General features: G+C 42.1%; 1 protein-coding gene across 3 annotated transcripts; it reads right to left on the reverse strand.

The window, feature by feature from the left end:
- Nucleotides 1-808: 808 nt before the first annotated feature.
- Nucleotides 809-16,796, reverse strand: LOC112074979 (protein mono-ADP-ribosyltransferase PARP12-like). Of its 3 annotated transcripts, XR_011477194.1 has the most exons (14): nt 16,420-16,796; nt 15,813-15,948; nt 7,604-7,907; nt 6,302-6,352; nt 5,888-6,014; nt 5,399-5,564; nt 5,172-5,292; nt 3,312-3,408; nt 3,099-3,174; nt 2,865-2,995; nt 2,157-2,308; nt 1,327-2,046; nt 935-1,291; nt 809-901 (listed from the first exon to the last, which is right to left on the reverse strand). XR_011477194.1 is itself a non-coding variant. In XM_070440731.1 (13 exons), the coding sequence occupies exons 1-13, from the start codon at nt 16,692-16,694 to the stop codon at nt 1,137-1,139; spliced, it is 2,511 nt and encodes an 836-aa protein (XP_070296832.1). In that variant the 5' UTR covers nt 16,695-16,796; the 3' UTR covers nt 853-1,136. The 3 variants fall into 3 exon arrangements, 2 of the variants coding, with proteins under 2 accessions (XP_070296832.1, XP_023997812.1); XM_070440731.1 differs by having other exon boundaries at nt 853-1,291; XM_024142044.2 differs by lacking the exons at nt 809-901; nt 935-1,291 and having other exon boundaries at nt 1,298-2,046; nt 16,420-16,795.
- Between the last annotated feature and the right edge of the window lie 165 nt (nt 16,797-16,961).

Below are 16,961 nucleotides of genomic sequence, written 5' to 3' on the forward strand. Positions count from 1 at the left end.
AGCAAGTCTACGAGAGGCTGTACTGGCTGGGGTAGTGAGTGTATAAGAGGGGGCACTGGCTGGGGTAGTGAGTGTAGGAGAGGGGGTACTGGCTGGGGTAGTGAATGTATAAGAGGGGGTACTGGGTGGAGGGCGTGAGTGTAGGAAAGGGGGTTGGGGGTTGTGGAGCCAGTCTTCGAGAGGCGGTGTTGGCGGGGGAGCAAGTCTACGAGAGGCTGTACTGGCTGGGGTAGTGAGTGTATAGAGGGGGCACTGGCTGGGGTAGTGAGTGTAGGAAGGGGGTACTGGCTGGGGTAGTGAGTGTAGGAGAGGGGGGTTACTGGCGGGGTAGGGAGTGTATAAGAGAGGGTACTGGCTGGGGTAGGGAGTGTATGAGAGAGGGTACTGGCTGGGTCGTGATGTATAGAGAGGGTACTGGCTGGGGTAGTGAGTGTATAGAGGGGGTACTGGCTGGGGTAGTGAGTGTAGGAGAGGGGGTACTGGCTGGGGTAGTGAGTGTAGGAGAGGGGGTACTGGCTGGGGTAGTGAGTGTAGGAGAGGGGGTACTGGCTGGGGTAGTGAGTGTATAAGAGGGTGTACTGGCTGGGGTAGTGAGTGTAGGAGGGGGTACTGGCTGGGGTAGTGAGTGTAGGAGAGGGGGTACTGGCTGGGGTAGGGAGTGTAAGAGAGGGTACTGGCTGGGGTAGGGGAGTGTATGAGAGAGGGTACTGGCTGGGTAGGGAGCGTATAAGAGGGGTACTGGCTGGGGTGGGAGTGTAGAGAGAGGGTATTGGCTGGGGTAGGGAGCGTATAAGAGGGGTACTGGCTGGGGTAGGGAGCGTATAAGAGATGGTACTGGCTGGGGTAGTGAGCGTACGAGAGGGGGTACTGGCTGGGCTAGTGAGCGTACGAGAGGGTGTTACTGGCTGGGTAGTGAGCGTACGAGAGGGTGTACTGGCTGGGCTAGTGAGCGTACGAGAGGGTGTACTGGCTGGGTAGTGAGCGTACGAGAGGGTGTACTGTGGGGTGGTGAGCGTTCGAGAGGGTGTACTGGCTGGGTAGTGAGCGTACGAGAGGGTGTACTGGCTGGGCTAGTGAGCGTACGAGAGGGTGTACTGGCTGGGGTAGTGAGCGTACGAGAGGGTGTACTGGCTGGGCTAGTGAGGTACGAGAGGGTGTACTGGCTGGGGTAGTGAGCGTACGAGAGGGTGTACTTGCTGGGGTAGTGAGCGTTCGAGAGGGTGTACTGGCTGGGCAGTGAGCGTACGAGAGGGTGTACTGGCTGGGGTAGTGAGCGTACGAGAGGGTGTTACTGGCTGGGCTAGTGAGCGTACGAGAGGGGTGTACTGGCTGGGCTAGTGAGCGTACGAGAGGGTGTACTGGTTGGGGTAGTGAGCGTACGAGAGGGTGTACTGGCTGGGGTAGTGAGCGTACGAGAGAGGTTACTGGCTGGGGTAGTGAGTGTGTGAGAGAGGTTTGCAAATGAGGGAGTGAAATCTGGGCCTAGGGTGATATCCACTAATTGAGAACTTGTGGTTGGCTTCATGAGGACTGGAGATTGAATGAATATCAATGGGGCTTGGGCAGGTTTTGGGAGAGACTGATGGACAAAACGTGAAGTGGGACGAGGATGGGTTGGATTTGAGGAAGTGGTGGCTGCAGTTTTAGATGGATTCAAAGTGGATGGAACTCTCTTCGATGGGGTGACAGCAGCTGTGGCTTGAATCCGGTTGGATGTTGGGGTTAAGGAAGTGGATTGGATAGAGACAGTTTTGGGTGGAGCTGGAGCCGAAGTGGGCCAGTTCATGACGCTATCATTGTATTTGATGAGGAACTCTGGGTAAACCTGGTGCCTTTCAAACACCACATATATGGATGGGTTCAGGACATTGTCCACACAGCTGTCATAGAGAGTCGGGCTTCCTTCGCCTTTTGGAGGGGGGCGACGGAGCCCCGAGTTCCCCTGTGTGTAGTCGCCAACAAGCACCTGACAAGCAAACATGGACCTCACTCCTGAGTGGCTGGTGTAGCTGTGTGAGTACTTGGCATCCCTGGCAAAGTAACTCCCTAAAACAAACAGAGAAGATCATCAGTAAAACAAAATGACAGACTATAGTGAGATAATGACTGCTTTTAAAATCTGACTACACTTCTGACAGTTGGTTAACATGAGGTACCTTCGCCGTACACAGTTCCGTTGGTTCCACACAGTCTCCAGTCAAAGTTATCTCTGCAAATGGAGTCTACATGTTTTGGGTCCGTTCCGTGGAAGAGATGTAGCTCCTTGCTGTTTTGACCTCCRTTGTTTTTCTTCATTAAATCTCTTTTCCTGAGAAAGAAAAAATGACCATTAAGAATTGACCATTAGCTGCTGTTAAGATAGATATTTTCAGATGGTTATTCCCTATTGAAATGTGGCCTCTAGGTACCCTCTGTAAGGCCAGAGGTCACCTTAAAGCAGCTCTCAGTAACTGGTATCTGGGCCCCTGAGACATAAAATCGTTTATGGGTGTCTTTAAGCAATTACGATGTTTCAAATGTATAGTCTATTCAACCCCAAGGTCTCCGCCCTGATTTAATGCTTTGGCAGTGAACAAAGATAGGCAAGAGTATTAAGGTCAGCCCTCCCCTCTGATTTGCTCTAGACCTCTTACATGAATATGTCTGTCTTCTCATATGCATATGTCTGTCTACGTCTCTCTTTGTCTAATAAACCTTTAAATATAGGAGATGGTCACCTTATATGTGGTATCTCATGGCTACACACCCTGACCAGGTTTTAAATTCCTAACACTGCTTACCCATAATCTTGTTCAACCCAGAGTTTACTTAGCATTTTGGGAGTAACACGCTAGGATTGTGTGTGAGAGTTGATGTAAACATACCACTGGAAGACTTCCCAGAGGTCCCTGTTTTGGACCCTCTCGATGCTGGTGATTTGGACGCACCTCATGGTCTTGTTGAAAAGTTCCTGGACCTTCTGATAGTCCCTGTCAGAACTCAGAAGAGTGACTGTCTGCAGGAGAAAACAAAATGGTTGTCACAGCTGAAACCAAATGAAAGGCAATGTTAAACTTCCCTGCAATCCAAAGCCGTAGAATCACATGTAAACAAGTAACCTTGTATCCAATGTCAGGTATCGCAGACTTGTCCCAAGATCCAGGAACAGCTCTGAAATTGCGTGGTCCATTTCTCCTGAAATGACATATGAAAAATAACCTTCATATACAAGAAAAAATTATTATACCTATAAGTCATATATTAGGTAAATATAGAAATGGTTCGATTCAGAACATATACCCATTCTCAGTCCAATCCCATTCATACATTACCTGCTTCTTGCAGCTTGTGCGTCCACAGTTGAAACAAAGACAGGACGTCGTCTGACCATCCTTACAGTACCATATGTTTTGTTTTTTTGTGTCATGTCTGTAATTACAAGATAAACTATTTGAACCAGCATCCTTACAGTTCCTGTTCAACATCTCTGACATCTAGGCTACCTGCTGCCGGATTTTAGTAATAGAATTTGAGGGGCGTACACTACCGGTCAAAGGTTTTAGAACACCTACTCATTCAAGGGTTTTTCTTTATTTTTACTATTTTCTACATTGTAGAATAATAGTGAAGACATCAACTATGAATTAACACATATGGAATCATGTAGTAACCAAAAAAGTGTTAAACATATCAAAATATATCAAATAGCCACCCTTTGTCTTGATGACAGCTTTGCACACACTTGGCATTCTCTCAACAGCTTCATGAGGTAGTCACCTGAAATGCATTTCAATTCACAGGTGTGCCTTCTTAAAAGTTAATGTGTGGAATTTCTTTCCTTCTTAATGCGTTTGAGCCAATCAGTAGTGTTGTGACAAGGTAGGGGTGGTATACAGAAGATAGCCCTACTTTGTTGCAAGAACAGCTCAAATAAGCAAAGAGAAACGACAGTCCATTATTACTTTAAGACATGAAGGTCRGTCAATACGGAACATTTCAATAACTTTTAAAGTTTCTTCAAGTGCAGTCGCAAAAAACATCAAGYGCTATGATGAAACTGGTTCTCATGAAGACTGCTACAGAAATGGAAGACCCAGTTACCTCTGCTGCAGAGGAAAAGTTCATTTGAGTTACCAGCCTCAGAAATTGCAGCCCAAATAAATGCTTCACAGAGTTCAAGTAGCAGACACATCTCAGCATCAACTGTTCAGAGGAGAATGTGTGAATCGCCTTCATGGTCAAATTGCTGCAAAGAAACCACAACTAAAGGACACCAATAATAAGAAGAGACTTGCTTGAGCCAGGAAACACGAGCAATGGACATTAGACCAGTGGAAATCTGTTCTTTGGTCTGGAGTCCAAATTGGAGATTTTTGGTTCTAACCGCCGTGTCTTTGTGAGACAAAGAGTGGGTGAACGGATTATCTCTGCATGTGTATTTCCCACTGTAAAGCATGGAGGAGGAGGTGTTATGGTGTGGGAGTGCTTTGCTGGTGACACTGTCTGTGATTTATTTAGAATTCAAGGCACACTTAACCAGCATGGCTAACAGCATTCTGCAGCGATATGCCATCCCATCTGATTTGGGCTTAGTGGGACTATCATTTGTTTGTCAACAGGACAGTGACCCAAAACACACCTCCAGGCTGTGTAAGGGCCATTTTACCAAGAAGGAGAGTGATGGAGTGCTGCATCAGATGACATGGCCTCCACAATCTCCCGACCTCAACCGAATTGAGATGGTTTGGGATGAGTTGAACCTCAGAGTGAAGGAAAAGCAGCCAACAAGTGCTCAGCATATGTGGGAACTCCTTCAAGACTGTTGGAGAAGCATTGCAGGTGAAGCTGGTTGATAGAGAGTGTGCAAAGTTGTCATCAAGGCAAAGGGTGGCTATTTGAAATATAAAATATATTTTGATTCATTTAACACTTTTTTGGTTAGTAGATGATTCCATATATGTTATTTCATTGTTTTGATGTCATCACTATTATTCTACAATGTAGAAAATAGTAAAAATAAAGAAAAACCCTTGAATGAGTAGGTGTTCTAAAACGTTTGACTGGTAGTGTATAAGAGTAGCCTTTCAGACTCTAACTTTAACTTGTGCTAAGCGTTTATAACTAAAATATATTATTATTATTACAGAAGGTTGCACATGAGAGCTGTTTTTCAAGAGTTTGAGATGTGTTACCTCTGAAACTCAGCTCATAAGACTGCTGGCCTGCAACGAACTTCACCACAGCACTTTGATCCTCCTGGTACCTTTTCTCAAGGTCTTCACTGGTGATGGAYGACAATCTGTGCATCTCTTTCTGTAATTTATAGAAAAAAACTCAAATTCAAGGGGAACAACAGTTTACTATATCTATTATTGTCCTCGTAACACATCAGCCTGTTTGAGTGTTTCACACCACTTACGACGGATGCGTACTGGACCCATTTGCCGTACTCGTCCTCCCAGAACCATGCCCACTCTGTGGTGAGTACGTATGTGGGCTGGGTCACAGAGGAAACTGTGGAGAGACGGCGAACTTCCCATAATCCGCGGCTCATGGAGTTGAACTGCACACGCTCAGATCCCTCACTGTGAAGGCACGACAAATGTAAATGGTAAAAAAATAATAAATGGCTATATTGTACCTTATTCACAGTTTGACATAGTTTTTCTAGTTAAAGGTAGACTCAGCAAAATGATATTGCCACAAGCAGCACCGCAGATATTGAGAATCAAGACAGTCACACACAGTACTATATCATGCGCATGTGCACGGGTTCGCTTCACACTGTTACAGCGTGGTAGCCATGGGACCAAAACAGCGGGGAAGTTGAGTCTTGTGCTCCAACGCTCTTAGTTGTTGAGGAAATCGCTGAGTCTATCTTTAAGTATGAAATAACAACATACTGTACCTGTGTATCTTAGAAGGGTCACAGAAGTCTCTCTCGATCACTTCATTTTCTGGCAGAGCTGACCAAGTCTGTCCATTGTTCACTTCCCACTTGTAGGGCATTTTGAAGTGGACTCTCCAGCATTTCTCTGAAAGTCATACATTTTCAGTGAGATGTGATATGTTGCTGAGTATCATTGTTGCACCTGGGTAACAGACTGATTTGTCCCTAAATTGTGGTTTCACAGGGTTTGTATTGTGTATCTCCTGACAACCTTGAAAGTTGTAGATAAACTCATATCCGGCCGGGTGCCATAGCTTCTGCCTGAGTAAAAATCGGGCAAGGCCCTTGCAGGTGTTCTGCCAAAGCAAACATGGGAAAGCTATCCTCCAGACACTCTGCCTCCACACACAATATCTCCCTCGTTAAATGTACCTCCTTGTTTGCAGTCCCCCTTGACAAAGAACAGGCAGATCTCATTCCTCACTGTAAATAAAGAACAAATAAACAAACAAACATTTAGTTACATGAAATCAAAGTTGGTAACAGGGTTGAGGTCAACACCATCTCAATTCCAGTCAATTCAGAAAGTAAATCAAATTCCAATTCCACCTTTCCTCACTAGCTAGGTTTCCATCCAAACTATATGCACATTTTCCTATCAGAGATCTGTTTCCATCAAATTGACTTGTTGCGGATAAAAGGCTGTGCATGATGACATAGCGCACATAAAAATAATTTTTGCGGTTATATTCCCAAGTACCGAATAATTGTTTTTCCGTTATATAGCGAATGTGCCCACTGTTATTGGCACGTGCGCTCTAGCCAACAGCTCGCAGATACAGTGCAGGTATAGCTAACATGAACACCCATTTGCACACACTGTATCTAGATTTTTCTATAGATTTTTCTATTGTGTTATTGACTGTACTTTTGTTTATCCCACGTGTAACTCTGTGTTGTTTTTTTGTTGCACTGCTTTGCTTTATCTTGGCCAGGTTGCAGTTGTAAATGAGAACTTGTTCTCAACTGGCCTACCTGGTTAAATAAAGGTGAAATAAATTTAAACAAATACATAAATCCTATAGACAAAAGAGCAAGATCATTTTTATTTGTCAAATGGCAGCCAAGCATTTATGATCATGTCATCAGAATAAGACCCTTGATGTTCATTGGAAAGGAGCATCAAGCGTGTCACCRTGCACTTTCAGCACCCTGTGAAGTTCATCATAACTGATTTCACCTGTAGCCTAATAAACTGTACGCTTTTTCCAGTTGTAGTAGGAGGACCACACAACGTCACCCCGTGACTCCAATTTTACTTCAATATTATGGTTATTATATCAATATTTGAGAATAAGCGTTTCCACAGCCATTTCTCGCATAATCACTTTTACTGACCCCCCAAAAAACCACACGTTGTCTAGTGTATTTTGTTTTGTCGACATTTGGAAAGTTTACCAAGAAATTTTCATTTTCATGCAACATGTACTTTACTCGCATAAAAAGGTTGGATGGAAACCTGGTTATTGAAAAGCATTGAAGAAAATTGGAATTTCAGTGTACTTATTGAATTGACTGGTCTGGAATTGAAATGTAATTGACACCAACCCTGGATGGCAAGCAAGTCCATCGAGGAATACTTCCAAGTAACTATAGAAGTTAAATATAGTGACTGTTCTGAAACATTATTCCCCACTGAACACAACCCTGTTGTTTGCTTCTGCAGCCATCTACCTGTATTTCTCGGAGGACAGCTCTGGGGCCTGTTGATGGAAGAAGAACCGCCGGCACCTTCACTTTTCATGGCCTGGATGTTCCGGTAGGTGGACAACATGGACGCCATTAGATCGTTTGGCACTCCCCTCTGCTGCAGGGTCCTCCGTGGGTGGGGCTCGAAGAAGTCATGACACCTGTTGCAGTTGGCTCCCGAGGAGCAGGTTCCTCTGATGTACCTGTCGCACATGTGAAGTCTCCTGCACCCCTCCTGATCAGGGCAGTTGCCATATGGCCCGGTGCCTTTGTTATAAGAGTTGCACACCTGAAAGAGTGAGAGACAAGGCTTTTAAAATACTTGTTTACCATACTCTATGTGCAAGAAAGCATGAGATGAACACACAGAGCTATTGGGTAGATCCATTTGAATTCAATAATTTTTTGACAGAACCCCTATTGATTTGAACAAAACCTTCCCTTCCAAGTGCTACACTTTTTGAAGTTTAATGCCAAAACATACAAGATTTTTTAAATCAAAAACTGTTTTCAGTGAAAATAAAACAGACATACTCTTAGAGGAGGTGGTTCCACAATAATGTGATTTGTACCACATACAAGGTAAAGCATTGGATTCTTCACACCATAGTAGGACATTATACCATTACGCTACCTTTTCATGCTTTAAAAAAATGTTTATTTTAGCAATACATGTCATTGTAAAAATAACATCCTTTTTTGGTCTGTATATGCCCAACAGGTGGTGGTGTGTTGGACACAGTATCTCAGATAGGATTTATCTATCTGCATTCCTAATTTATGTAACTGTTAGCTTCCCTGCGTAATATTGACATAAGCGCAGAAGCACTTGAGTTTCAAACATGATCCTGTTTTATCAATTGCTGATCAATGGACAGTTCATTACCTCTTGCAAAATAATGTGTAGCTTAAAGTTATGATTGTACTTGTATTTATTTTTATAATAAAGATGTTGATGCAACAATAATACACATTTACAATAGGCCTATATCTAAAAAAATACATACAGACAAATGATATACAGTACCAGTCAAAAGTTTGGACACACCTACTCATTCAAGGGTTTATCTTTATTTTTTACTTTTTTCTACATTGTAGAATAATAGTGAAGACATCAAAACTATGAAATAACACATATGGAATCATGTAGTAACCAAAAAAGTGTTAAAACAAATCAAAATATATTTTAGATTCTTYAAAGTAGCAACCCTTTGCCTTAATGACAACTTTGCACAGTCTTGGCATTCTCTCAACCAGCTTCATGAGGTAATCACCTGGAATGCTTTTCAATTAACAAGTGTTCCTTGTTAAAAGTGAATTTGTGGAATTTCTTTCCTTCTTAATGCGTTTGAGCCAATCAGTTGTGTTGTGACAAGGTAGGGGTGGGTATACAGAAGATAGCCCTATTTGGTAAAAGACCAAGTCCATATTATTGCAAGAACAGCTCAAATTAGCAAAGAGAAATGACAGTACCTCATTGAAGGTCAGTCAATATGGAACATTTCAAGAACATTTCAAGAACTTTTAAGAACCATCAAGCGCTATGATGAAACTGGCTCTCATGGGGACCGCCACAGAAATGGAAGGCCCAGAGTTACATCTGCTGCAGAGGATACGTTCGCCACAAATGAACTGCACTTCAGATTTCAGCCCAAATGAATGCTTCACAGAGTTCAAGTAACAGACACATCTCAACATCAACTGTTCAGAGGAGACTGCGTGAATCAGGCCTTCATGGTCGAATTACTACAAAGAAACCACTACTAAAAGGACTCTAATAAGAAGAAGAGACTTGCTTGGGCCAAGAAACACGAGCAATGGACATTAGACCGGTGGAAATCTGTCCTTTGGTCTGATGAGTCCAAATTTGAGATTTTTAGTTCCAACCGCCGTGTCTTTGTGAGACGCTGAGTAGGTGAACAGATGATCTCTGCATTGTTTTACACTTTTTTGGTTACTACATTCCATATGTATTATTTTGTGGTTTTGATGTCTTCACTATTATTCCTCAATGTAGAAAAAAATAAAAATAAAGAAAAACCCTGAAATKAGTTGGTGTGTCCAAACTTTTGACTGGTACTGTATATCTATACCGTTATATATAATTGCAATAGCAGGACACTGTACAGTCCATTATCCCTCTGAAGAGTATGAATTAGGCTGTTTGAGAAGGTTTGAATCCAAAGCAACCAGCCTACACAGTTTGAAGTACAATACCAACATAGCTACTGTAGTAGGGCAAAGCTATGTGCTGGAAAACCTTGGTAGAGCATGGGTGGAATAAGCATTGTGGTACTCATGTGAATTTCCTTTATTTTTCGGCTTCAGACCAATGCCTATTCTGACTTAAAACGTAGTTTTTGTTTTTCATTTCCATGGTTTCAAGGTGATTATGCAACATTATTATACAACATTATAATAGAGCTTAACACATGCTATCCTTGTGAACTCTCACAATGTGGTGCGTTTTACTAATTTGACAAGATCCCAGCTCATAATCCTACTGATCATTGCTCTAAGCAAATTGGTGAGAGCAAGGAAGCAAAGACTGAAGCAAATATTTACGATGAGATTACACAATGTAGCTGGCTAAATGACTACAGGAGCGTGAAATATGGATGAGCGGTTCTCAAATATTCTCTCTCACCAAGGCAAGGTGCGACCGTGAATGTATCATAGTCATCCACCTCGGAAACGACTTGGGACACACAAAGGTGCGTCAGATGTGAGCTGATTTGGACGTAGTCATCCAAATGTTCCCCGGGACAACAATGATCTACTCTGACATCACACAGTAGAGGAGTTGGAAGTTCCAGTGGGAGGAGGACAGCAACAAGCACATAGAGATGGCCCGGTGCTCTGTCAACCAGCTGGTGTTTGCATTTCTCTGTGACAGGCACATGCCCACAATCCACCATTCTGCCATAAAGCACTGTGTCCCTGGGAAGTACCTTAGGGATTACGTGCATCTCACTGATGAGGGAAACAACCTCTTCCTTGAGAATCTGACAGCTGGGCCCGTATCCACAAAGCATCTCAGGGTAGACAATTGGTCATAAGTGCTGAGCATAGAGACATTTTACTCCTACTCTTATGGGTAAAAATAGAAGGTATGTAAGAAGCCTCTTTAGTCGTAAGAGTCACACCTAGTCGACAGATATTTAGGACACCTCATGAGCTGTCCTAACCATTTATGAGTTACCAGCAGGTGTCTTGATTATAGAAAAAGGTAGCGAGTCAGTGGATCCGGCATCATAGACAGGCAATTGCTTTGGAGTTGAAAGAATGTTTTGATATTTCTATATGATCAACCCATAAATAATCTACACCTACATGCAACAGTACCTGTTGCGCTTTTGACAATGATTTCACATGAGGCCTAATTCACATGATATAATGCCTACCACTAGGGTAATAAATAATCACCTTTTTCTTTTGATTATTTCATTAACCTACATGTTATTTCAAGCAGAATATGACATTGTTAATAAAGATACATAAATTGGTTATGCGTAGATATAATGGTCATATTATACAAATGCAGTTTTTAAAACATACTGTTTGAATCAGTTCAAAATGACTTTCACATTATTGAAAATATCGGAATTGGTAAAAAATAAAAAATGTTATGCATGCCAACATATTAGGCAACAATTAAGAGTGATCGTGTCAGCCGAAAATTGTAACAAACGTTTTACCATTTCTAACATTTGCTGTACAGTCACATTCACTGTGGTTGACTGAAGCGTGCTATAAATTTCACAGCCTGCGATGCCGCATCGCCATTGGTTATTCCCATAGCTGCAGGAAGTAGGGGTGCTACCACCCCCTGAAATATCAGAATAAATGAAATTATAATAATAATAAACAATTAAGACATTTAATTATTTCTTACAGAAGAAATATGAAATGCATAACAAATTGAAAGGGAAAGTTTGGAGATTATGGGAAAATTATCAGACCAAATGTTGAGGACACAACAGCACCTGTCAAGACTGAAACCAAACATTACACTGTTGATTTTATATGCATTTTACATTTACTAGATAAGAAATATCTGAAAATACTCTGGATACATTCAGTAACATGATAAGACTATTCCAGGAAAATGTGCGGTCGGTGCAACATAAAACAACAAAAAATTACAAGGGTTTGAGTGAGAGCACTAACTGGTGTCCAAGTGACCACACATCTCTCCAAAGTGTGCACAGTTCCTAAGTGATTTTAACACTCTTGTATGACTCAAAGATGAGTCTTCAACTATAAGTTGCTTTTTTGAGCTCTCCTTGCTGTGCCGTTGAGGAACTAGAGAAAGCACACTTGTAGTTCATTTGTTTGGAACATAAGCCCTGCTATCACACAATTACTGTTATTCTTTACGTAATACAAACACTTTATAAATCTCAATCTGGGTCAGGTGGGCATGATTTGAAAGGTTGTTCTATTGCCAACAAGACTAGCTAAATTCTAAAATATGACATTACAGTGTCAGGCTTTCACAATGCAATTCAGGGAAACAGAGTGTCATTTTGGTGCACATAGAAAAGGAGTCATGAGTACATTCAGGTGAGTGTGCAGCGGCAAATCTTCTTCACAGTAGACAAACATAGGCTCATTCTGTTCAGGGTATGAYGCCATGTCATCTTGTAACTGTACATCAAACATAGTGATCATAAACGTTGACACAGTATATGAGTTTTATGATATGGAAATGTGACGTGCACATTTGGACTCACAGGTGTTTGGCTTGCTTGTATGACATCAAAGCAGTATTTATTATAATCCTCAACATCTCATATTTCAATATACTGTACATTGAGTCCTCTTAATTTACAGCATTTCCCTCACTCGGTCAACAAAACATTTACAAAAGTTGCCGAATTACTGGGAGGGATAGGGGCAACTTCTTGTCGTGCGCGGTGCTCAAGTTGAGAACATCTGTCAGTCAAAACCAATACACCACTGTGGAGCACAAGGGGTCTGACAAGGGGGTCTGACAACATGAGATCTGACAACATGAGTTCTGACAGCATGTATAGCATCTTACTGTACTGCCACTGAGTGCCCAAATCTGCCATTTTCAACCTGTATACGGGTAAGAGTGTAAAGGGTTAAGATTTTTACGACAATTATCAAATAAAACAAACTCAACAAATAAACTCAACAAAAAAATCTAAAAAATGTTGGAGCTTAGACCCTATTATGTTGTGTCCGCCATCCGTTGAGACACAACATGCTCTAGAATACACGGTGGGTATCATGTTTTGGCTGATAAATGTACTAAAATGGGAATACAATAGCAATGTCTACTTTCAAAATGGTTCCAGAAAGACTGTTGGAGGTGCACATATCAGAGAATGTTGAATTGAATGGGAAAATATGTTGTTTTAAATTATACTGTCAATCCTCCATAGGAAACCTATTGAACTTGAACCTGATCGAACATCTCTGGTGAGACCTGAAAATAGCTGTGCAGCGATGCTCCCCATCCAACCTGACAGATTGAGAGGATCTGCAGAGAAGAATGGGAGAAACACCCCAAATATAGGTCTGCCAAACTTGTAGAGTTATACCCAAGAAGACTCAAGGCTGTAATCGCTGCCAAAAGTGCTTCAACAAAGTACTGAGTAAAGGGTCTGAACACTTATGTAAATGTGATATTTCATTTATATATACACACATTTGCAAAATGTTCTAAAAACYCGTTTTTGCTTGTCATTATGGGTTATTGTGTGTAGATTTATGAGATGTTTTATTTTTTTAAATAAWTTTTTTACAATTTAATTTGTATCCAGCTGTAACATAGCAACATGTGGAAAAAGTCAAGGGGTCTGAATACTTTCCGAATGCACTGTAGGGTGTAAACATGTTTTGATTMAAATCATAGGCCTATTATATTGAATGTAGGCTACCTGTTCTGCGTATGTTCATGTGTGTAAAATTGCCTCGGCTGACAGGGAAGGCTACTGGCAGTGGTGTAGGCCTAGTGGAGGGTAAACGCAAGTAAATGCCATTTACCCACCCTTTTCATGAAAAATGCAGTATAGGGAGCGTTACTTTTTTAATTGTGACCGGCAATCAGAGTTTACCCACCTATTTTTTACCACTACATCACTGGCCACCGGTAGGCCTATTAGAAGTTCATGGTAATACACATTGTAGCCTAGTCTAGTAAAGTTGACCGTGTGTGTTAGGATGACCATCCCATTTTCCCCAGGACAGTTTCAGCCCCATTTCAGGTGTCCTGACTTTTCAGGCTACAAAAAAAGGTATTTGTCAGAAAGACACATCAGTTGATGTAGTCTAATAAATGGTCATCCCTGAATATCTTTACGTACACTTTTTGGTGTTTTGTAACATATGTCTATTTCCATTCATCAAATGGTGTGGGAGAAAAAAAATCGATTGACTAAAGATAAAAATGATGTCACCAAGTGCATTAGCTGGTTCTGGGGAAAGCTCAGGTTAAAGATCCCATTAGCCAATGTATATGGTTACATTAACTAATGCTCATGCATCTGACATACTGATGTCAGGGAACACGGGGACAGGATGATGGTAGAAYAACCAAAAAGTGAAACATACGCATATACAATAAAATGTATTCTTTTTTGTATTACATAAAGGGGTCCTGCCACCATTATAATCTAAACCCGAAGCAGATGTGGGCGTTACTGGGCGTGAACAAGCAAGAACTCAGAGGAAAGATAATGGTGGTGAAAGKACAAGGGGWGTTATTTCATTTACATATGGGGTGTACCCATATGCTGCATGTGAGGCTGCAAAGCTATAAAGGCAGAGCTCCGTGCTTAGAAAGTTGGTTGTTCCATGGATCAGCACAGCTTTGCTACTTTGTATTAAAGTCTCATTTKAATTCACAAGTTCCAGTAAGAGTGTTATATTTCTGAGTCAATATTCCACTACAATGGCACGAGTATACATGCAGTTTTAATGCTGGAATTATTTTGGAGTGGACGAACATGCACAGKTAGCCTACTTTTCAAGTCCAAAATATCACTTTCTGACCACCTCTTCCATGTGTAACAGTATAACTTTAGTACCGTCCCCTCGCCCCGACACGGGCGCGAACCAGGGACCCTCTGCACACATCAACAACAGTCACCTACGAAGCGTCGTTACCCATCGCTCCACAAAAGCCGTGGCCCTTGCAGAGCAAGGGGCAACACTACTTCTAGGTTTCAGAGCAAGTGACGTAACTGATTGAAACGCTAGTAGCGCGTACCCGCTAACTAGCTAGCCATTTCACATCCGTACACTCAGCCCCCTTTCAACCTCCTCCTTTTCCGCAGCAACCAGTGATCCGGGTCAACAGCATCAATGTAACAGTATAACTTTAGACCGTCCCCTCGCCCTGACACGGGCGCGAACCAGGGACCTTCTGCACACATCAACAACAGTCACCCTCGAAGCGTCGTTACCCATCGCTCCACAAAAGCCGCGGCTCTTGCAGAGCAAGGGGCAACACTACTTCTAGGTTTCAGAGCAAGTGACGTAACTGATTGAAACGCTAGTAGCGCGTATCCACTAACTAGCTAGCCATTTCACATCCGTTACACATGGGCAAACATATTTCTTATTTACGTTAAAAAAAGTTTTATTTACATAAAAAGGGATGCTGTCAAAAAGTGATTGAATTCAAATGGATTTTAATATGTGCAGACAGCACCTCTTCATCAGTCACAGACACAGACACACACATTGCAGGCTCTATCCTTTTGGGGCCTCTAAGCGAGATTTTGTTGCCCCCCCACCTCACACATTTTGCCATGTTAATGGTATCTGAGTGAAAGTGACTAACAAAATCACCTCCCTCTGGAGGTCAGTGGCCCTGGGCATGTGCCCTGCATGCCTGGTCAGTATTGGCCATGATTACTACAAGTTTAGATACCTGGATAGACTAATTTACCTATCTAAAAATGGTTAGCTGACATGACTAATTGAGTGACTGTCAGTGAATGACCTAATAAGAAAAAATTGCTGATACACAAACACATTTCGAACTCGCACCTTTGTGTATTACACTATTCTAACTCTCAACAACAAGTTGAGACCCGATAGACTCCCCCACCCCATTGCTTATGTCGCTTATGTCTGGATCTGGACCTGCACACACACAGACACACACATTCCACTGATCCACATCAGCAGTTAGAGGTAAACGGTTGGCTCTTACCGGTGGAAGGAGAGAGTTGTCATTCTGTAATAATAGCTGCCGGAGTTCCTGTCTACTCAGAGTCTCAAGTTTATACTCTCTCAAAACTATGGAGTTGTGTTCGGAGTGAAGGTCATGGCCAAAGCGGCATGTCCGTCTGGGAGTCAAAGTATCAAGAAACAGGTTAATAAATATAGAAAGCACAATAAAGTTTGCTGAATTAATTCAACTTCTAAACCCCATAGAATTTTTCTAAAATGTTGCAGTTTCATGTTTTGGGCTGAAATACCTCAAATGTAAAAATAGTAATAATAATAACCCGTTGCAATGATACATGTACACAGTCAAACAATGGGCGAGTTCGTTTTGCATGGCCTGGTGCACCGGAAGAGCAGAGTTTAAACCGGGCCACGCAAAACAACCTGTCTTACTTTACTTCTCTGGTCCTATTGCTGCGTTTAGACAGGCAGCCCAATCCTGATATTTAAAAAAAATAATTGGTCCTCTGAAAAAATCACATCAGCTCTAAAAAAAAATATCAGATTATAGGAAATAAGTTTCGAATTGGAYTGCCTGTCTAAACGCAGCCTATTTAGCCCACATCATATAAAACATATTTTATGCTTACCTTCCCCTACTATTCTTGCAGTCCCCAAATAGATAAAATTTACACAGGTGTAAATCATTGCAGCCATCACATTGCTGCGCTTTGCAGCGTCTAACTTTCGTTTTCGCAATAATGCGTTTGTTTCCATTGCACAGCGCTATAGAAAATAAATCGGTTTCAACAAGTTTATCAAGAGCGCAKAACATATCTGCCCCAACCCCAACATCTGCCAGATGTGCATAGTCCAATGCTCCCTGATGATCGCAAATTACTTTTAATAACAATTGCTGAGCCATCTCGCAATGACTTGCGCGACTGTTGTTCCTGGTTTAGGAAAGTGGACCACAGGCTACCGCTACAACAAAGACAGTACAGTATGAAGATAGGCTAAAACTGCTTCTCCAATAGAATTCCCCGATCGGCACTGGGCGATGTCATGACGACGTTGGCTAGCAAAGCGCATGCTTAGAAAGACGTCACGGTCACTCGTGCCAAACTGCGCAGGTGCGGGCAGTCAAATCAAAGGCATTCCTTCAATATATAGTGTCAGTTTGTGAATTTCA

Source organism: Salvelinus sp. IW2-2015, unplaced genomic scaffold (genome assembly GCF_002910315.2).
Source record: "Salvelinus sp. IW2-2015 unplaced genomic scaffold, ASM291031v2 Un_scaffold2914, whole genome shotgun sequence".
Classification (NCBI taxonomy): domain Eukaryota; kingdom Metazoa; phylum Chordata; class Actinopteri; order Salmoniformes; family Salmonidae; genus Salvelinus; species Salvelinus sp. IW2-2015.